Source organism: Hemiscyllium ocellatum, chromosome 48 (genome assembly GCF_020745735.1).
Source record: "Hemiscyllium ocellatum isolate sHemOce1 chromosome 48, sHemOce1.pat.X.cur, whole genome shotgun sequence".
Classification (NCBI taxonomy): domain Eukaryota; kingdom Metazoa; phylum Chordata; class Chondrichthyes; order Orectolobiformes; family Hemiscylliidae; genus Hemiscyllium; species Hemiscyllium ocellatum.
In genome coordinates, this window is record NC_083448.1 from 5,516,870 (window position 1) to 5,539,385 (window position 22,516).

The 22,516-nt window shown below is 54.7% G+C and overlaps 1 protein-coding gene across 1 annotated transcript in view; it reads right to left on the reverse strand.

Moving 5' to 3' along the window:
- LOC132837055 (rab11 family-interacting protein 1-like) overlaps positions 1-22,516 on the reverse strand; it is a 34,599-nt gene continuing 12,083 nt past the window's right edge. Inside the window, exons 3-7 of the mRNA XM_060856730.1 lie at positions 16,366-16,796; positions 13,727-14,393; positions 11,036-12,685; positions 7,024-7,183; positions 1-3,937 (exon numbers count right to left, since the gene is read on the reverse strand). Coding sequence (XP_060712713.1) covers positions 3,719-3,937; positions 7,024-7,183; positions 11,036-12,685; positions 13,727-14,393; positions 16,366-16,796 — 3,127 coding nt within the window. The 3' untranslated portion in view covers positions 1-3,718. The remainder of the gene's footprint in view (positions 3,938-7,023; positions 7,184-11,035; positions 12,686-13,726; positions 14,394-16,365; positions 16,797-22,516) is intronic.

Genomic DNA, 22,516 nt, shown 5'->3' on the forward strand with positions numbered 1-22,516 from the left:
TATAAAAATGAAGTTTATTTTGACCAAGAGTTGAGTTATCAAACATGCCCCAAGCAGCTGACGATGACAGTTCATTTGGTTTTTACATTGATTCAATGCACAGATCAGAATGAGGAAGAGAGCACAAGGAATTAAAATCAAAATTGGAGAGAGATGATATTGCTAGTTTTACACATTTTTACACAAGCAAACCGCATACTCAACGGGTGAGACAGAAACCGGCACCAGACTCCCTGGCAATGCCATCCCCACCATCCACCAGAGACTTGCAAAAAGGAAAATAACATACTTGTGAAAAGGTTTCTCATTGCTGAAAGCCACCTTCTGCAGCACTGTTCCTCAGAAAGGCAGCTCTGAGGCCTTGATCTAAATTGGGGGCCAGCAGGACATATCATGACTGAATGAGCTAACCTCCAGAGACGGTGGGGGTGGGAAGAGGGGACAGGCTCAACGGTAGCAGTCTGAGCCAGGGTTTGGCTGCATTGCGGCACCGAGGTGGGAGGGGAGGTTAACCATACCCAGACCGGACACGACATGAATTATCAACATGGAAAGGCAGCTTCTCTAACCCAACATTATAGTGTTCTAGCAAGTGAGGTGAGGAATGAGACTTGGGCGTTACCTTGGTCTCAGTCACATGAGGAAAGCATGTGAAAGGAAGGGCCAAACTCATCATCAGGCTGATCCCTTGCAGAGGCAACATGAGCCTAAGACTAGGTCACCCATTCCCTTTCTTTCTCCCCCATCCCCAACCTTTTCACAGTGTGGCTGGAAAGACACATTTTTAGCAAAGCTTTTCAACTCGCACAGTCCCGAGGCCCACTTGATAAACTGAAACCGAGGCCTGGCAGTTAACTGCCGGTACGTTCTCTGGGGTTGACACCTCTACCCCAGCTCACTTGGCAAGCAGTCAGTGCACTTCCTTCTCAAACAGTATTAAAGAGAGCAGTTACCAACTTGCTCCACTGCCCTTCAAATTGCCAGGTGTCCTGATGGCATACAAGACGTACACGTCTTGACAAAGGGGAGGCTTCAAGCAGCACGAGGTTCTGAACACTTCTGGGAAAGTTAGCTTTAACCCTCGGCCGATCGATAAGCCGATCTCAGTCGGACCCGGAACCCAAGGTAACCTCCCTGATTGTGCAAACCTGCAACCCCCCCCAACTAAAAATACCACCATCATCTGAGAGAAACATTGGTGATTATCGGCAGTTGTGTATAGCAGCACAGACATTTGGAAGCCTTCCTAACCAAATACTCGGATGGTAAAGTCAACCTGCAAAGCGTGTCTCAGGGATAAAGGGGTCAGTCACGGTGCTTTCCAGTGGAGCTCTCCCAGATTGGATCGTTGCCTTCTCTGGGCTGCTCACATAATACCCAAGAGACCCTTGAACAAATCTGCAACGAGAACGAGAGCAATTCAAACATCAACTTTTCACGCAATGATCCCAGGAAACTTTTTCCTTCTCTCTGCCGTCCCTTGGAACACACAAACTCGATTCCATTGCGTTGCTCACACGAGGGCTCCATGCGTTCGATGACGGGACAGCTCCTTCTTTGGGGTCCGTTTCCAGAAAAGGGGCGCCCCCTCGGATCGAAAGCGGGAACGTGGTGAAAACCGACCATTTCCAAAAAGAGGATGGGGGGGGGGTGGGGGGGGGGAGTCGGGAGTCACGAACATTCCAAACTGGCCATCCAAGCCAAGGTGATGGAGAGTGTTGCAGTGAGTCACAGCGTCACTTGGAGCAGAGTCGGTTCTATACACAGGGTTGGCCAGATGTTGCCTCGCCTCTGTCAGTCTCGAGCCCACAGTCGCTCGCCTGGAATAAAGTCCAGAGGTGGCACACATCATGTTTGCGCTGTTAGGTTCAGTGCAGGGGGACGTGGGTGGAGTGCGGGTTGGGTGCCAGGATCCCAACTTCAAGTTGACAAACCATTGGAGGTATCGGAATCTCTCGGTCCGTGTCCAACAAACGTTTGGAAAACAAACCTCGTTGCTTCTCAAAAGTCAAAACCGTTGCACCGTGCCACATCAGGTAATGGGGGGATTCTGTACCTACTTGTAAATCTCTCTCTATATAGATATATATATATATATATATATATATATATATATATATATAATATATTTATTAAATTATATAAAATAATCTGCAGTAATTTTAATATACAACACCAGCCCTAAAACGCTGGTGAATAACTGTCGCCTATTCACCAAAAATAACTTGGCCCAGAGAAGACAAAGGGTGGAGGAGTCAGGTATCCAGCTGAAGGCTGGAAGTCCCAACATTTTGTTTGTGATTTCAGTACCTTTTACAAAGACAATCCAACATTTTTCTCCATCCCCCAACCCTCCAAACCAGAGCCTCAAATCCATTATATTACAGTGCCACGCTCCAAACTGGTCACCAGAACAGCGAGGTTCAAAGGTCAATTTGCTCACATGACCACTTCATAGCCACCATCCCAAGCTGGGCATACTTTCAAGTACTGTTCATTTTTCTCCCCCCAAAAAATTATTTCACAAGATCTCCATTTATTGCCCCTTCATCCGCTGCAGTCTGTGGGGGGTAGGGACCCCCCCCCCACACACACACAGCATTCTGACCCAGCGACACTGAAGGAACGGCTAATATATTCCCAAGTCAGGACGGTGAGGGGCTCGGAGGGGAACTTGCAGGGGGGTGGTGTTCCCATGTACCTGCTGCCCCCTTGTCCTTCCCGATGGAAGTGGCCGTGGGGTTTGGAAGGTGCTGTCTGAGGAGCCTGGGGGAGTTGCTGCAGTGCGTCTTGTAGATGGTACCCACTGCTGCTACTGAGCGTCAGTTACAGTAACGTGGCTGTTACAGCAAGTCAACTCTCTTTTGGACAGACAGTACACCCAGAGACCCCTTTCAGATGGCTGGTCAGCGATGATTAACCATTAGTCAGTGAAGTCTTAAAAATCACGCATCCTCAAAAAAAGAAAACAAAATCACGGCAAACTATGATTAAACGCCAAACGTTGTCCATTTGTGTTCATTTGGAGAGAAAGGCACTGGATTTGGCAAAGATAATAACGGGAGGTATAGAGACAAGAGGATCATTTTGGAGTGGTGCAGAAGCTAAAATCGGCTCCAAGACAACCCATCACCACACACCCCTTCTAAAAAAACTAGATTGTTAAGACACACACCTCTAAAACAAAACAAAAATAATCATTTGCTTCTGCACTGACTCACCCCTCAGTCCGAAAGCCCCAGAGTACCTCTGAGATTCAGATGTCTATAAGCTTTGGTGGGTCGCAGGAGTTAAAGGTAACAGACCAAGGAAGAATGGGCGGGGGGGAAGGAGATGATGCTTGTTTGGAGTTGCCCCCAACCCCGAATTTGAGTGTTTTTAACTCGGGTACGATTGTGCTCTGACCAAACCCCTCCGCTCCCTGATCGCAGACTGCATTGGGTCAGGTGGAGGGACTCGGAGCGAGACTTCCTTCTTTTTTGAGGGGGAGGGGAGGGCTAGCGGCGCTGTCGGAAGGGGGCTCCGGTCGCCACTTGGAACGGGGGAGGGGAAGCGACCAAACACACTCAACACAGGACAGGCTGCAATCCGTCAACAGCAGTCATGATAAAAATCAAACCACGCTCCAGGCTGGGACCAGTTGTAAAGCAGGACGTGTAATGGCTCAGGTCGCAGCACGGTGGTGGTGGGGGGAGATCAGATTCCCCCACCCCCTCGGTCACACCCGCTCGGCCTTCCTCGCGGGCTGGTACGAGACCCTCAGGATGTTCGGCGTCTCCTCCATCACCCGCACCAACAGGTTGTCGATGTAGCTCTCCAGCTCCTGCACGTGAGAGTCCTTCCTGGAGATGGTCTCCTTCTGCTTAAGCACCAGCTGGATCAGCTCATCATGGGTCAGCTGGGCATAGGCAGCTGCTGGGTCCGATGGGTCATAGTCCTGCAGCCCGGCCGGGGGAAGAGGGGAAAACAGGGAGGGGGGGAGTGAACAGGGTGGGGGGGGCGATGGGGGAGAGAGAGCGGGGGGCGATGGGGGAGAGAGAGCGGGGGGGCGATGGGGGAGAGGGAGCGGGGGGGCGATGGGGGAGAAGAAGCGGGGGGGCGATGGGGGAGAGAGAGCGGGGGGGCGATGGGGGAGAGAGAGCAGGGGGGCGATGGGGGAGAGAGAGCAGGGGGGCGATGGGGGAGAGAGAGCAGGGGGGCGATGGGGGAGAGAGAGCGGGGGGGCGATGGGGGAGAGAGAGCGGGGGGGCGATGGGGGAGAGAGAGCGGGGGGGCGATGGGGGAGAGAGAGCGGGGGGGCGATGGGGGAGAGAGAGCGGGGGCGATGGGGGGGGAGAGACAGAGCGGGGGGAGACAGAGCGGGGAGCGATGGGGGGGGAGACAGAGCGGGGGGCGATGGGGGGGGGAGACAGAGCGGGGGGCGATGGGGTAGAGGGAGCAGAGGCGATGGGGGGGAGAGACAGAGCGAGGGCGATGGGGGGGGAGACAGAGCGGGGGGCGATGGGGGGGAGACAGAGCGGGGGGCGATGGGGGGGGGGAGACAGAGCGGGGGGCGATGGGGGGGGAGACAGAGCGGGGGGCGATGGGGGGGGGGGGGAGACAGAGCGGGGGGCGATGGGGGGGGGAGACAGAGCGGGGGGCGATGGGGGGGGGAGACAGAGCGGGGGGCGATGGGGGGGGAGACAGAGCGGGGGGCGATGGGGGGGGGAGACAGAGCGGGGGGCGATGGGGTAGAGGGAGCAGAGGCGATGGGGGGGAGAGACAGAGCGAGGGCGATGGGGGGGGAGACAGAGCGGGGGGCGATGGGGGGGAGACAGAGCGGGGGGCGATGGGGGGGGGAGACAGAGCGGGGGGCGATGGGGGGGGAGACAGAGCGGGGGGCGATGGGGGGGGGGGGAGACAGAGCGGGGGGCGATGGGGGGGGGAGACAGAGCGGGGGGCGATGGGGGGGAGACAGAGCGGGGGGCGATGGGGGGGGAGACAGAGCGGGGGGCGATGGGGGGGGGGAGACAGAGCGGGGGGCGATGGGGGGGGAGACAGAGCGGGGGGCGATGGGGGGGGAGACAGAGCGGGGGGCGATGGGGGGGGAGACAGAGCGGGGGGCGATGGGGGGGGAGACAGAGCGGGGGGCGATGGGGGGGGAGACAGAGCGGGGGGCGATGGGGGGGGAGACAGAGCGGGGGGCGATGGGGAGGAGAGACAGAGCGGGGGCGATGGGGGGGGAGAGACAGAGCGGGGGCGATGGGGGGGGGAGCAGAGGCGATGGGGGGGGGGAGAGACAGAGCGGGGGCGATGGGGGGGGAGACAGAGCGGGGGGCGATGGGGGGGAGACAGAGCGGGGGCGATGGGGGGGGGAGCAGAGGCGATGGGGGGGAGAGACAGAGCGGGGGCGATGGGGGGGGGAGACAGAGCGGGGGGCGATGGGGGGGGAGACAGAGCGGGGGGCGATGGGGGGGGGAGACAGAGCGGGGGGCGATGGGGGGGGGGGGAGACAGAGCGGGGGGCGATGGGGGGGGGGGGGGAGACAGAGCGGGGGCCATGGGGGGGGGGGGGGGGAGACACAGCGGGGGCAATGGGGGGGGGGGAAGAGAGACAGAGCGGGGGCCATGGGGGGGGGGGGGGGAAGAGAGACAGAGCGGGGGCCATGGGGAGGGAGACAGAGCGGGGGCCATGGGGTGGGGGGGGGGGGGGGAGAAACAGAGCGGGGGGGCAATGGGGGGGGGAAAGAGACAGAGCGGGGGCGATGGGGAGACAGAGCGGGGAAGGTGGGGGTGATGGGGGGAGAGTGAGGAAGGTGGGGGAGGGGGGGGGGAAAGAGAGAGAGGAGGAAAAAGAGGAGAGGGGAAGGAAAGAAAGATAGATGTCAAGTTTAAAAACCGTTGGAGCAAAAGCCTGATCGGTGTCTGGTTTCAGATACACCACCAGGAATATTAACACATGAAAAATGAAGGTTTTTGAAGAAGTCCTGACTGGGAATTCAGATGAGAATCTTCTGCAACATTCTGCAGTATGCCTGACTGCGCCTCTTACCTACCCCTGTCCACTGCCAGGTCCGGAGAAGATGGGATTAGGCCATTCGGCCCCTCCATCCTCTTCGGTTCAATGGGGTGTGATTGCAACCTCAAAACCAATTCCCCTCACCCTCCTCAATAATCAGAATGAACTCGGGGTTGGACTTGGCAACGACCCAGCCCCCGCAGCTTTCTGGGAGTGGGAGAAGAACATTTGGCATGCCTTTGGGGGAATTTGTTCCCAGCTCCGTCTCTGATCGAACATCGCTCATTCAGAGACCAGAGGGAACAGCCCTCCCGCCAGCCTCCCCATCAAGGTCCCCCCTCAGCTGCTTTTGGCAGCCTTGCAGATGGAGTCATAGAGATGGACAGCACAGAAACAGACCCTTCGGTCCAATCCGTCCATGCTGACCCAGATATCCCAACCCAATCTAGTCCCACCTGCCAGCACCCGGCCCATATCCCTCCAAACCCTTCCTATTCATATACCCATCCAGATGCCTCTTAAATTGTAATTGTACCAGCCTCCACCACTTCCTCTGGCAGCTCATTCCATACCCGTACCACCCTCTGTGTGAAAAAAGTTGCCCCTTAGGTCTCTTTTATATCTTTCTCCTCTCACCCTAAACCTTTGTCCCTCTAGTTCTGGACTCCCCCACCCCAGGGGGAAAAGACTTTGTCTACTTACCCTATCCATGCCCCCTCATGATTTTATAAACCTCTAAGGTCACCCCCTCAGCCTCCGATGCTCCAGGGAAAACAGCCCCAGCCTGTTCAGCCTCTCCCTGTAGCTCAAACCCTCCAACCCTGGCAACATCCTTGTCAATCTTTTCTGAACCCGTTCAAGTTTCCCAACATCTTTCCGATAGGAAGGAGACCAGAATTGCACACAATATTCCAACAGTGGCCTAACCAATGTCCTGTACAGCCGCCTCAAACAAAACTTTTGTTTTAATCCACAGAGACAGACAGAAACGTGCCCTGATTATCCGAACAAGTCAGCCAGCCTCACCTTCGGACAGGTCAGTCTCTCACTCAGGGTCACCGCCGCCCGTCCCGAAGGTTTGGTCATGATGGCGTCCACCACCTTGAAGCGGGTCTTCAGGGTCTCCTCGGAGCTCACGTTGTGCAGCTTGGGCTCGGCATTGGTCATGGGCTTGACGGGATGAGGCCTACGGGATGAGAGATCATTCAAACCGCCTGCTGGTTGAGAAACCTGCATGGCATTCAGCGACTCGGCCAATTCGCCAGTCGCTCACCCACCCACCCATCGTGCCAGGGCATATTTCGGGGTTTTTTTTTTGTTTGGAGGGAGGGAGGGTGGGGGGAGATGGTCAGAAACGGCAGGCAGACCTGCCCAGCGCAGTACTGACAGAATGCTACACTGCCTGAGGCGCGCTCTGTGTTTCAGCCGTGATGTTCAAACCTGACCTCGGCTCACTCAACCAGACATAGAGTCACAGAGTCATAGAGATGTACAGCGTGGAAACGGACCCTTCGGTCCAACCCGTCCATGCCGACCCAGATATCCCAACCCAATCTAGTCCCACCTACCAGCACCCGGCCCATATCCCTCCAAACCCTTCCTATTCTTATACCCATCGAGATGCCTCTTAAATGTTGCAATTGTACCAGCCTCCACCACTTCCTCTGGCAGCTCATTCCATACACGTACCACCCTCTGTGTGAAAGATTGCCCCTTAGGTCTCTTTTATATCTTTCTCCCTCTCACCCTAAACCTATGCCCCTCTAGTTCTGGACTCCCTGACCCCAGGGAAAAGACCTTGTCTGTTTACCCTATCCATGCCCCCTCATAATTTTATAAACCTCTATACGGTCACTCCTCAGCCTCCGACTCTCCAGGGAAAACAGCCCCAGTCTGTTCAGCCTCTCCCTGTAGCTCAAACCCTCCAACCCTGACAACGTCCTTGTAAACCTTTTCTGAATCCTTTCAAGTTTCACAACATCTTTCTGATAGGAATGAGACCAGAATTACATGCAATATTCCAACAGTGGCCTAACCAATGTCCTGTACAGCCGCAACATGACCTCCCAACTCCTGTACTCAATACTCTGACCAATAAAAGAAAGCATGAAAGGTTTTTAAAGGGAGAGGCACTCAACACACTTGCAAACCCAGCCCAGCCTGACATTCAGCCCTGATTCCTCACCGCTATGCCACGTGTCCTGCTACACTCGGAGAGGGCTTCCTGTGGGCAAACTGGGCGCCAAGCTTCCTGCATCGAAGGGTCTAACAAAATGTTTCAGGGCGTCGTGGCGCTGAGCGAGGCGCTAGTAAAATGCAGCTGTGAAACAAAAAAAAACACGGAAGGGGGACTTCGGCAGGGAGCTCGCAAAGTGTTCCCCAACTGGAGTTGGAAACAATACTTTTCACTGTATTGTTGTACAGGGTCGAATGAATCTAAATCAGTTCTGTGGTCCACAAGGGCTCATCTTCGCTGTCCCATCCCCGTTCTGAGATTGAACGTCACCACGAACAAACAGCATTTAAAACGGGAAACATACGTGACTTTCCCCACCCTCGGATTCAGAATTTGAACTTAGATCGAAAAGTGCAAGGGACCATTCTTGGGGGGGGAAGCAGGATAAAGGGGTTCAGCCCATGAGGTTAGTAATTGCCCGTTGGCTGGTGGGGGGGGGGGGGGGTAACTAAGGCCTTGAAAGCTGCTGAGACAATAACCCCCTGTTTCATCGACAGCTTGGGCCCTCTTTTGGTGCAGAGGTAGTGTCCCAATCCTTGGACTGGGAGGCTCAACTCCCATCTGCTGCAGAAGTGCACAATAACATCCCTGAACAAGTGGATTAGAAACAGCGGTTGAAGTTTTTAGAAAAATTTAAGCAGTGCAATAACTCAGTGGCTAGCACTGGTGCCTCACAGCGCCAGGGACATGGGTTCGATTCCTGCCTTGGGTGACTATGTGGAGTTTGCACATTCTCCCCTTGTCTGCGTGGGTTTCCTCCCACAGTCCAAAGATATGCACATTGGGATGAATTGGCCATGCTAAGCTGCCCCTTCGTGTCCAGGGATGTGCAGGTTAGACGGGTTAGCCGGTGGTGGGGGTGGGGGGTGGGGGGGGGGGGGGGGTGCGGAATGCAGGATTACAAGGAGAGGGTGAGGGGGGTTTGCACTATGGAGAGTCAGGATGGACTCAACTGGGCTGAATGGCCTACTTTGTACACTGTAGGGATTCTACGATTGACTGAAGACAAGTACCAACACAGTTGAGTACAGACTACGACAAGTTTGGACATGGCTGGCAAGGCGATCATTTACTGTCCACCCACAGTGCACTCCACAAGGTACCCAGCTCAGCGCTGGCTATACCACTGAACACCAAAGGAAGATGGTTAGATTCTCCCACCCTTCACAGAGATGGCCAGGCACTGGTCATAATTTTATCATCAGCCACTGCTCAGCCCAAGCCTGGATAGTGTCCAGATCTTGTTGCATTGGAACATGGACTGCTTCAGGATCTGAATGGTGCTGAACATTGCACGTTCCCACTTCTGACCTTATGATGGAGCAACGGGCAATGTTCAAGCAACTGAAGATGGTGGGCTGAGGACACATCCCTGCGGAACTCTTGCAGGACAGAGGCAGTGTCCCACCCTGTGAACCAGGAGCTTGGGGTTGAGTTGCACCCGCTCCAGAGGTTCCAGTTTTGCTCTTGCTCCTCGATGCCTCAAGTCTGCCCGGTGCAGCCTCTCTCCTCTGGAATTCAGCCCCTTTTGTCCGTGTTTGAACCAAGGTTGTAATGAGGAGCTGAGTGACCCTGGCAGAACCCAAACTGGGACATCACTGAGCAGTTTATTGCTGAGTGAGTGCTGCTTGATAGCCCGGTTGGTGACACCTTCCAGCACTTGACAGAGTGTAGACGGAGGCAGTCGTTGGCTCGGCTGAATTGGTCTTGGTTTTTATGTACAGGACACATCTTCGCAGAGTTTTGCAAGTATGGTTTTGATGAATGTTTGATGGGGGGGGGGGGGGGGGGGGGGACAGTGTAGAGAGAGCTTTACTCTGTATCTAACCCCGTGCTGTCCCTGTCCTGGGAGTGTTTGATGGGGGGGGGGGAAAAGTGTAAAGAGAGCTTTACTCTGTATCTAACCCCGTGCTGTCCCTGTCCTGGGAGTGTTTGATGGGGACAGTGTAGAGGGAGCTTTACTCTGTATCTAACCCCGTGCTGTCCCTGTCCTGGGGAGTGTTTGATGGGGGGGACAGTGTAGATGAGCATCAGCAGCCCCGCTGCCCTGAAATTATGACAAAGTCTGACATTTCTGGATGCTGCCTCTGGAGAAGCCCTCAGGGTAGGGGAAAGAGTCCTGGCTCACTTCCCAAACCAGACATCCAGGGATGTGCGGGCGAGGTGGGTAAGAAAATGCTGTGGTCACGGGCATAGGGTGGGATGCTCTTCATAGGGGAGGGGGGAGGGGGAAGAGGGTCAGTGCAAACTCAACAGGCCAAATGGCCTCAGCCTGTACTACAGTGATTCTACATGCTACAGTCATCGCTTTCCATCATAACCATGACTTTGGATAATGAAATAAAAACAAATTTCAACCCAATGCAAGATTCGGATGCAGTCACAGAGTCATATAGCAGAGAAACGGACCCTTCGGTCCTGCCAATCCGTGTTGACCCTAATCTCAAACTAAACTCATCCCACCTGCCTGCTCCTGGCCCATATCCCTCCAAAACATTTCTGACTCATGGACTTATCCAAATGTTTTTCATACCCACACTCACCACTTCCTCTCCCAAGTTCATTCCACACACACATCACTGTGTAGAAAGCATAGACCTTCATGTCTTGAATGAATCTCTCTCCTCTGACCTTAAAGATATGGACCCCGAGTCTTGAAATTCCCACACGCTGTCTCCTCCTCCTCCCTGTCCTTCACCTTATCTACACCCCTCATGGTTTTGTAAACCTCTGCAAGGTCACGGTCACCCCAAAGGAGAGACGGAGCTCTGGGGGAAGTTTGATACAATACTTGGACCTCACCTGCGGCTGGAAGGTACAGCTGACTCGCTGTTCAGGGAATCGATTGGCTGTGTCTCCGTGGGCAAAACTTTAGCCTGAGGCAGCCTCTTCCGGTCAGAAAGTCCCGGTTCAGGAGGATTCGCTGAGCGAGCGGCACTGATCGTGGGCGAGGACGAGGGGGACAGCAGCGGGGGGGACGGGGAGAGGAGGAGCGACAGGGCCGGAGGTGAAGGAGCATGAGGGGCCGGGAGGAGGGAGGGGGCGAGGGCGACCGGGCTCGGGGACTGCTCCCAGCGAGGGTCCGCGGGGGTCGGCTGGGTCAAAGGCTGCTCCGGGGCCGCTGCTCCCTCGGCCAGGCCGCCCTGCCACCCCACCACCCCAGCCGGCCCGGCGGCCATCTTGTCCGTGTGGGAAGGGTCACCATTCCGAGCCAGGGGCTCCTCCGGGAGAGCGGGCGGTGCGCGAGGAAGCTCAGGGGTGTCCGGAGGGACCTCCTCGTTCTCCTTCCATCCCGTGGTCTCCGGGATGGGGTGCTCGGCATTCTCACAGCCAGGCGCCCTTCCCCGAGGGGGAGGGGCCGAGCCGGGCTGGCCTTCTGGGGAAGGGGGTGGGTCCACCCGGGCTGCGCCCCTGGGCACCGGGACAGGGAGCCCTGGTGTGGGTGTCCCGCCCCTCGGAGGGACTGCAGGGGGCTCCCGGAGGGCGGAGGAGACAGCGCCCCCTGGGGACGGGAGTGAGGGGGAGACAGCGCTCACCAGGGACGGGAGTGAGGGGGAGACAGCGCCCCCTGGGGACGGGAGTGAGGGGGAGACAGCGCCCCCTGGGGACGGGGAGGTGGTGACGACAGAACCTCCCAGGGACGGGGGTGATGAGGAGACAGCGCCCCCTGGGGATGAGAGTGAGGGGGAGACAGTGTCCCCTGGGGACTGGGGTGAGGGGAACAGGGAAGTGGTGGAGACAGGGCTCCCTGGGGATGGGGAGGAGGGGCTGACAGCACCTCCCAGGGACGGGGGTGAGGAGGAGACAACGCCCCCCAGGGATGGCAGTGAGGGGGAGACAGTGTCCCCTGGGGACTGGGGTGAGGGGAACAGGGAAGTGGTGGAGACAGGGCTCCCTGGGGACGAGGAGGTGGTGGTGACAGCGCCCCCTGGGGACAGGGGTGAGGAGTCTGGGCGAAGAGAGGCCCATGGCTCTGGGGTGCCAGTCAGCCTGGGATCCTGGGATGGGGGCCGTGTCTCCCCGCCCTCCGACCCCTCTCCCATCATCCTCGGGCTCCCAGGCGACCCCTGGCCCCCACCCGCCCCTGTGCTCCCATGGGTCAACTCCCAAAAGAGGTCTTCGGCGGGCATCCTGTTGCCCTCCCTGTATGGCGCCCTCTGCCTTTTGAGGTTGATGGAGGCCTCCGAGGTATGAGGAGAGGAGGACGAGGATGAGGAGGAAGAGTTGGGAAGAGGGGGCAGCGGGGAGGCCCACACTGTTGTCCTGGAGTCTGAGGAGGGGGAGCGCAGAGACGGGACGTCCTGGAGGACCAGGGGCCCGAGGCCGGGGGAGCTGGGGATCCTTGATCCCATGGGAGGGGTCGGGTCAAAGGGGTGGGCCTGAGCTGAGAGGGGCGGGGGAGAGGGTGACCAGGTTCCGGCTCCGGTTTCAGCCTTCGGAGACACCTCCAATCTGCGGAGAGAGGACAGAAGACTCGTCAGAGGGCCCCCTGCTTCTCCCAGGAACGTCACTGCCTTGAGAACAATAAGAAATGGACAGGATCTGAACTAAGGAAAATGGAAACGGGGATTGGGGGGGGGGGGGGGGGGGGGGGGGGACCTCTCATCTAGCCTCACACTGTCCTCAGAACAATACCCTGATGGAAGAAACAACCCATTCCCCAGGGGGTATTAGAAATCAGAGAGAGAGGGAGGGAGATTAGAATGAGAGAGAGAGAGGGGGAGATTTGAAACCGGGGGGGGGGTGAGAGAGAGCGAGAGATTGGAAACCAGAGGGAAGGGGGGAGGGGAGAGAGAGAGAGAGCCTGAGAGCCTGAGAGTGAGAGAGAGAGAGAGAGAGAGAGAGAGAGAGAGAGTGAGAGTGTGAGAGAGAGAGTGTGAGTGAGAGAGAGAGAGAGAGAGAGAGAGAGAGAGAGAGAGAGAGAGAGAGAAAACCAGAGAGAGAGAGAGATATTAGAAATCAGATCTCTCTCTGATTTCCAATATCTCTATCAGAAATCAGAGAGAGAGACAGAGCGAGTGCTGTAGAGGGATCTGGGTGACCCGGTATGTGAACCTCAACAATTTAGTGTGCAGCTGAAACAAATGATTGGGAACGCTAACAGAGTATTGGTCTTGACCAAGACGGAGCGGGAAGGGGTTTTGTACAATGTACAAGTCAGTCAGGATCCCGTCACATCCTCATGGAAGCTCAGAACGCATCAGGATTGCAGGGAGAAGCTCGTGTCTCCTACTGACATAAAGGATGGGAGAGCGCGCCCCGGGAGCTCCTTCAGCCCACTCATCCACCTCCCCAACCCAGGGAGGAGTGATGTGGTCAGAGCTCGAATTGGGAGGGGAAAAAAATAATGAGGTGTCCCGTCAAGGAGTCCAGGGGTTAAACCCAGACTAAACCTGGGTCCCTGGTGAGGAAACCAAGAGAAGGTTGGGCAGGAGAGGCGCGTTGGGTGTGTGATGGGCATCGAGATTACGCCCCCGGATTGGCGCAGCTTACTTGGGTTTGACGGCCGCCGTCCTGCTTGCCCACACCGAGGTGCTCGTCGGTTTCTTGACCTCCCCCCGGCCCTCCTCGGACAGCCCGTGGGGGTCCTTCCCCTCGGGGGCTCTGGGGGCCTCTGCCTTCTTGGGGAAGAGGGACATCAGGCCCCCTCGCCGGGCCTCCTCCTTCTTGGCCTGGGGCTTGGGCTCCTCGGGCGCCAGCTCCTGTCCGCCCTCCTGCTCCGCCGTCTGACCCCTTTTTTCCTCCTCCTCCTCCTCAGCCTCGAAGGGGTTCAACGAGCGGGCCCGCCCCTCGTCGCCGGCGTCCGGTGCCCCCTTGCCCGAGCCGGGAGCCGGGGGGTCAGCCGCCCCACGGGGGGAGGGGCTGTCCGGTCTCGAGCCCTCTTCGGGGGAGGGGGCGTAGAAGTGGCTCCTGGGCTCGGGCCTGGGTCTGGATGGGGTCACGGCCGGGGCTGGCTCCTCCGTGTAGACATGGCTGCCGTTGATGCAAAGGTTGGACTGGGACACCGGGTCACTCTTGGGCCTCAGGCCCCCAAACAATGAGAGAGGCTCCTTCCTGGCGTTCCCTGGCAGCACCAGGTCCAGCTGCTTGTTGTCAGCGCTGGCCGCCCGCTTGTGGCTCAGAATCTTGGGGACGTGCAGGCCCTTTGGGGAGGTCTCCTCTGAAAACAACAACAAAGTTCAGCGAGATTAAAAACTAAACAGCCTCGCGAGAAACGGAAGCGGCCTTCCCAACTCTGGTAGCGGGAGGTGGTGAGAGACTCTGACTCCATCGACAGAGAGCTCCCACTCACCCAGGGGTCACTCTGCCTTCGAGGAGGGGAGAGGTTGAGAAGCAGAGTGTCGTGGACCAGACCAGGACCCCCCCCCCCCCCCCACCACAATCGAGAATATTTTAAGGAGGTGCCCCAGATCCTATGTGACATTTACTGGAACACATGAAGATCCAGAGGGAGAAAAATCGCCCACCTCTCTGACCCCCCCAAGCTCAATGTCTCCGCGAGCTCCACCCTGACCTCCTGCTATCCTCCCGCCCTCCGTCACACAGCATTGAAGCAGAGGCTTCGGCCCAACCAGTCTGTGCCAACCATAATCCCAAACTCAACTCGTCCCACCTGCCTGGGCCTGGCTCATACCGTCCGAGCCTCGCCACTTCACGGACTTATCCAAACGTCTTTTTAACATTGTAACTGTACGCACGTCCACCACTTCCTCAGGAAGTGCATTCCACACACAAACCACTCCGTAAAAAGTGTTTTCCTCGTGTCTTTTCTTATATTTCTCCTCTCAGCTGAAAAATATGCCCCCAAGTCTTCAAATCCCCGTAGGGAAAAGGCACCTTCCATTATTTTATAAACTTCCAGTAGGTTGTCTCTCAACCTCCTATGCTCCAGTAAAGACACAGCCTCAGTCTATCCTGTCTGTCGTTACTCAAACCTTCCATATCCAATAATGTCATCCTGGTAAATCTCTTCTGAACCCTCGCCAACTGAATAACATCCTTCCGAAAACTGGTCAACCAGAAGAGGCCTCCCTAATGTCCTGAACAACCTCAGCATGATGTCCCAACTCAAAGGACTGACAAACGAAGACAATGCTTTCTTAACCACCCTGTCTGTGTGTGACGCAAACTTCAAAGAAAGATGTATCTGGGCCACAGAGTCACACAGTACAAAAACAGGTCCGACTTGTCCATGCTAACCAGATAGCCGAAACTAATCCAGTCCCATTTACCAGCATTTGGACCAAACTCAAAACCCTTCCTAACCTGGTCATTGTACCAGCCTCCACCACATCCTCTGGCAGCTCATTCCACATGAGCCACCCTCTGTGTGAAGAAGTTGCCCCTCAGGTCCCTTTTAGAACTTTCCCCTCTCACCCCAAACCTATTTTTATGTAGTTATGGACGCCCTGGCCCTGGGGAAAAGACCTTGGGGATTTACCTTATCCATGCCCCTCATGATATTATAAAATTCTCCAAGTTCACGTGGCAACCTCCTATGCTCCAGGGCGGGGGAAGAGAGTCCCAGCCTCCCCTTCAAACTCAAATCCTCCAGACTCAGTAACATCCTTGTAAATCTTTCCTGCACCTTTTGCTCTTCAAGAGTACCCTTCCTGTAACAGGGCAACCAGAATTGGATGCAGTCCGCCAAATATGGCCTTACCAATGTCTTGGGAAGATGACGTCTCAACTCCTGCACTCAATGCCCTAACCAATGAAGGGGAGCGTACCAATCACCTTCGTCACTACCCTCTCTACATGTGACGCCACTTTCAAGGAACTGGGTCTCTGTTTGACAACAGCCCTTACCAAAAAGTGTACAACGCTTGCCCTGGTTTGCCTTATCAACATGTGACACCCCGCACTTATCTAAGTTAAATTCAATCTGCCATTCCTCAGCCTCTGCCCATCTGAAGCCCTGCTGTCCCTCACCAAACTCACACCGGGCCCTGTCCACCCGCCATACCCGCCCGACGACAACACGGTTCAGAAAGCAGGCAAGGCTTTGAAAAAAATAACTCCATCCTGTACACACAACCCACCGTGCCTTCTCCTACTCAGTAAACACCCGAAGCATTGGGCCACAGGAAACTCTTTTTTTTAAAAAAAGAAGAGGCGCCACACGAACGTACCTCCCGCCGAATCATGTAGCTTTATCTCCGTGAAGCCTTGGCTGTCCCTGATGCCCCCGGGTGGAGAGGAGGGGGCGGTGGGGATGACCGACATGGACTGGGAGAGCGAGCTGCGCTGCAGGTTGGACTTGGGGAAGAGCTTCTTGAGCCTGGAGGTGGTGGCTGCCTTGCTGGTGGGCAGCTCGTCCTCGCCATCGCTGTCGGCCACCATGCCCAGGCTGGGCACGATGGCGGACGCAGAGTCCGAGAAGCCGCCTCTCTTCTTGCCCTTGAGCCTGTCCTTTAGCTTCCCCAGCGTGGAGCGGGATTTGTCCGTGGCCGACAGGTCGAACATGCTGGCCGTCATGTTGTTGCGCACAAACTGGATGTCGGCCTCGATCTCGCCCCTCTCCTTATCCGCCTTCCCGGCTTTGGAATACAGTTTGTACCATCTGACAGGAGAGAGAGACCGAGAGAAACCCGTTAGAACAAACCAGCCCCTGTTATAGAGACGTACAGCATTGAAACAGACCCTTCGGCCCCACACCTCCATGCTGACCAGACATCTCAAACTAAACTAGTCCCAGATGCCTGCGTTTGGGCCCAGGTCTGTCTAAACCTTTTCCACCTGTGTACTTGTTGAAATGCCTTTTGAACATGGTAATTGTACCAGCATCTTGTGCTAACCTTCCCATCGTTCACCCCCACCCACCACTCTCTTCATACTTCCAAGAAGGTTCTGCTCTGACCTGTATCCCTGGGAATTCGGAAAAACCAGTGGTGACATCACAAACACAAGACCCGGAGGGAGCTTCACCGGGCCGGTGTGGAAAGGACGCTCCCTCTTACAGGAGAGAGCAGTACAGCACAGGAACCGGCCCTTCGGCCCCACGCGTCTGTGCTGACCATGATACTATTCTAACTAATCCATCTGCTGCACGTGATCTGTATCCCTTTACTCCCTTGTCTGTTCCCGTTTGTCTAAATGCTTCTTAGATGTTGCGCCCTTACCTGCTTCTAACACTCCCCTGGCAACTGGTTCCAATTAACTACCACCCTGCGCAGAGAAAACTGGCCTCACACATCTCCTTTAAACACTTTCCCCCTTCCCACCTGACACCTGTGCCCCCAACCCCCCCAAATATGTGACATTTTTACCCTGGCAAAGAGACTGAGAGTACACACCCTATCCACACCTCTCATAATTTTATAATCTTGTCTCGGGTCATCCCTCAGCCTCCAATGCTGTGGTGAAAACAAGCCAAGTTTGTCCAGCCTCAGCTTACAGCTAATCCACTCCAATCCTGGCAACATCCAGGTCAACCACCTCTGCCTCCCTCTCCGAAGCCTCCAAACCCGTCCTGGACTGAGTTGGCCACAACATGGCCTGGACTGCGAATCCCAACGTGGCCTGGTCAAAGTCTAATGCAGCTTGGCAACTTGCGCACTCCATGCCCCGACCGCCGAAGGTAAACGTGCCAAACCTTCTGCCCCACCTCGCCCATTCCCTCCACTTGCGGGGAGCTACGGACTAGCACCTCAAGACTCCTCAGTGAATCAAAGCTCCTGAGGGTCCCACCTTTAATGGTAGGCTCTACACTGGAATTTGACCTCTTAGGAGTCAACAGTTTACAAATAAGGAGGTGCCCATTTATTAACCGACAAGGGGGAACCATTTGCTATCTCTCCAAGGATTGAGTGCCTTTGGAGTCCCCATCGTTCAACAGCAATCAATGTAGAATCTGTAAATGTTTGAGGTGGGGGGGGTGAGATTATCTTTGCGGGAAGGCAGAGCTGATGTTAAATGCCAGCGAGCTTAAATGGGAGAGCAGGCTTGAAGGACCCGAAAGGCCTGCCCAAGGGACAAATACCCAAGGGACAACTGTCAACAGTGCAGCACACCCTCAGCAATGGTCTGCCAGGGTCTGAACCAGGAACCTCTGGATTCAGGGGGCTCCAGTGCCAATGAACCACACACAACGCAAGAGTGCGCACCACATTGTGGAGACCACCTACAATACAGTAGGTCGATCAAGGAGTGAAGCCTCTGCATTCCTTTGTAGGCAGGAAGCTGGTGATCATGTCCAGAGACGCGCAAAAGGTCAGAGAGTGCGAGTTACCACAGAGGAATGGCTCCAGTTATCTGGCACAAGCAGAGATAACAAAGCTCCTTCCAAAAGGGAGAGCTGTTTGAAACCGATGAGAATTTGGAGAAGCTAAACAGGCCCAAAGCTATTGGCATTCTGGTCTCAGCAAATCAGTGGGAGAACAGCAATGTCAGGCTCTGACACCGCGGTTGGAAAGGAACTTCTCCAACACCATCTGTTCCCTCTCTCTCTCCAGTCGGGGGTGGGGAGGACTGAGCCTGGGTCCCCACAACATTACCCGGGTCTCTGGATTAGTCATCGAGTGAAAACAGCACTCGGCCATCGTCCCCACTAAGAGGCCAGTAGGCCAGGGCTGTCCCTCAGCAACGGTGGCCAAAGCTGACAGCATTCGACGTGACAGTCAGTATCAACTCCCGTTACCGAGAGGGGGGGAGAGAGAGAGAGAGAGAGAGAGAGAGTGGCTTAAACATGGAACTCACTACCGCAGAGGGCAAATACAGATACACATGCTTTTTTTTTTGGAAAAACAAAATTTGGAAGGGGGGGGGCGAAGAAATCGAATGATATGAAAGTGGCTGGTAAAGGAGGGGGAAGTGTTGCTGAAGTACGTTATAACGCAATTCTCAGGACAAACACCAGGGGGAACCATTGGCCCAGTGGTATTATTGTACGAGACCCAGTCATGTTCTGAGGTCCTGGGTTTGAATCCTGGCACAGGAGATGGTGGAATTTCCATTCAATAATAATCTGGAATTAATGATGATCGTGAACCCACTGTAAGGAGTCGGAAAGACCCATCTGCTTCATTAATACCCTTTAAAGGAAGGAAACTGGCATCCTTCTCCATGTGACTCTAGACCGACAGCAACATGACCGTCCTCTGGGTAATCAGGAATGGCATTAACTAGCCAATGAACCCCACATCCCGCGGATGACTGAAATTAAACAAGAAACTACAGGAGTCGGGGTGTACAGGTTGAGATTGTACAGGTTGTTGGTGAAGCCTCACCTGGAGAACGGTGTCCAGTTCTGGTCTGCCTGTTAGAGGAATGATATTATTAAACTGGAGAGGGTTCAGAAGAGATTTACTGGGAATGGAGGGTTTGAGTTATGACATGAGGCTGAACAGGCAGGGGTGTAGGAGGATGAGGGGTGACCTTATAGAGGTTTCTAAGACCATGAGGGGCATAGAGGAGGTGAATGGCAGACCAGGGTAGGGCATGTCAAGACTAAGAGGGCACATTTGCAAGGTGAGAGGAGATGGATTTCAAAAGGACTCGGGGAGGGGGGTGGCAATTTTTCTTTCTCTCTTGCACAGAGTGGTTCGTGTGTGAAATGACCTTCCCGAGGAAGTGGTGAGAGTGTGTGGACAGTTACACCATTTACCAGATATTTGAGAACATACATGAACAGGAAGGGTTTGGAGGATGATGAGTCAAAGCGCTGTCAAGTGGGGCGCTAGTTTAGTTTGGGATCACTGTTGGCATAGATAGGTTGGACCGATGGGCTTGTTTCCGTGCTGTTGGACCCTATCTCTCTTAATTCCGAACACACATTAATGAGTGAACAGTGTGCTGGATCAATTTAATACCTCAGTCAAGGTCAGTTTGCCAACTTATCGGCACCCTCTCCCCTTAGGAAAGGATCAATTACTCTGAGAGTCTGAAATGTGGATTTCTTGCATTTCGCCCTGATGAGCGTGAGACAAAAAGATTGAACGTGCTCTGTGCTACCCAGAGCCTGTCATTAATAAACAGACAGAGAGTGATGCAGCGCCCTAAACATCACTATGTTCCAGGCAACTTGCGCTCAGTTCCACTAAGGAGGCGTCCCCAGTTGAGGGCCCTGGTTTTCTCCAAGATGGCAGAATGGGCGTCACAATGGTGGAGGAAACAAATAGCCAAACACGGTCCAGAAATCTTCAAAATGCTACAAGTACGATAGTTTACAGGTGTCTCACTTTGACGGTGTGAAGCATCAGTCACGTCATCGAGACAAAGCCAACGACTGGAGAACTTGGCAGTCAAATCAACGTCCCTCCAAATGAAATACTAGCTCTCAGACAATCCCACTGCTACCTTATCTTCCACACTCAGCGATGGAGAGGAGAGAGTCTCATGTTACCAGGGTGCCAGGCACAAACATGCAGCAAATCTCCTCGTACTCTCTCTCTCTCTCTCTCCAACCCACACCCACCTCTTGAAAGGTGGTATTTTAATTGCAGAGCACAGCCAGAGGGCCAGGGTGTGGGGAACGGCATTCGCGACTGCACATTCCAAACACGTCTTGCATTTCAGACCAAGTTCACTCATCACCTGATCACAAATCCCTCTTTGTTCCCTTAGCTGCACAGAAACTGCAGCAGAGGTGGAGCAAAAACAAAACACCGTTCCATCATCCAGAGATGATAATCTCACAAACTATTCAGCTCACAACCTGGTCACAGGAATGAATAGAGGCCATTCAGGCTCTCCAACCTGTACCGACAATCAACAGAATTACGGCTGAGCTGTCCCTTAACCTCAAACTGTGACACTTTGACAGCTTGGTTAACTGCCTTCCTCTATTTCTTTCGGATACAATAAACTTTAGTTTAATCACCAAAACCAAATCTGTGGTCTTTAATAGTGTAACCATCACTAATTCCACACACGCCCTCCCCCACCACCCAAAACTATCAATCAGCATCCTGGAGATTACTGTCTCCAACAAGAGAGAATCTAACCATCGCCCCCTTGACATTCAATGGTGTTACCGTCACTGTATCCCCCCCCCACCCAGCTATCAACATCCTTGGGGTTACCGCCTCCAACAAGACAGAATCTAACCATCGCCCCCTTGACGTTCAATGGTGTTACCGTCACTGAATCCCACCACTATCAACACCCTGGGGGTTACCACCTCCAACAAGACAGAATCTAACCATCACCCCCTTGATGTTCAATGGTGTTACCGTCACTGAATCCCGCCACCCCCGCCCCACTATCAACATCCTGCGGGTTACCATCTCCAACAAGAGAGAATCTAACCATCGCCCTCTTGATGTTCAATGGTGTTACCATCACTGAATTCCCCCCACTATCAACGTCCTGGGGGTTACCATTGACCAGAAACTAAACTGGACCAGCCCCATATAAACACAGCGGCTACAAGAGCAGCTCAGAGGCTGGGAATCCTGCAGCGAGTAACTCACCGCCTGACTCCCCCCAAAGCCTGTCCCCACCATCAACAAGGCCCAAGTCAGGAGTGAAGCAGCTTGACACCTTCCATCAGTTAGTGCTGAGGAAGAACTTTAGTTAACCTGACTACAAAGGTGATTACAACACAATGTTATGTTGTTGCATTTGAAGGCAGTGCACCAGCCAGCGGTTTCTTTGGAACCAAAGGGAAGTTACTGCACACAAAGAGGTGGGTAACCCATTAGTTCTGAATGAGAAGAATTTTAAGTCCAATTTTAATCTATTAGCAAACACATTGACTTGGATCCCACCGATTTACCACCCCTGACGAAAACAAACAGGAAATTATGTCACCACCCCAAGGTACCTTAAACACAAATAGGAAGCCGTCACGCCACCAAGCGCTTCATCCGGAGATTCACTGATTATGGTGACGAAACGTCTGAAAACGAACCTTCCAGCTCAGTGAGCAAACCTACATCCAGAATTTTAAGCCCACTTTCCAGAGCCGGATTTTAAACTGTGCAGATCCAGATTCATCCTCTTTTAAAATAGTTGAGGATTTCCACTTCAATCACCAAACTGGACAATACATTCCAGATACCCACCAGACTTTGGGTGAGCAAGCATTTCCTCATGCCGTCTACCAATCACCATCCAGGACAAAGCAGCCCGCGCTCGATTGTCCCCACACTCACAGACACCCACTCCCTCCACCCCCTGACGCTCAGTAGCAGCAATGTATACCATCTACAAGCCGCACTGCAGCAACTCCCCAAGGCTCCTCAGACAGCACCTTCCAAACCCCACAAGTAGTTCTATCCAGGGCAGCAGATAATGGGAACACCATCCCCTGCAAGTTCCCCTCCGAGCCACTCACCATCC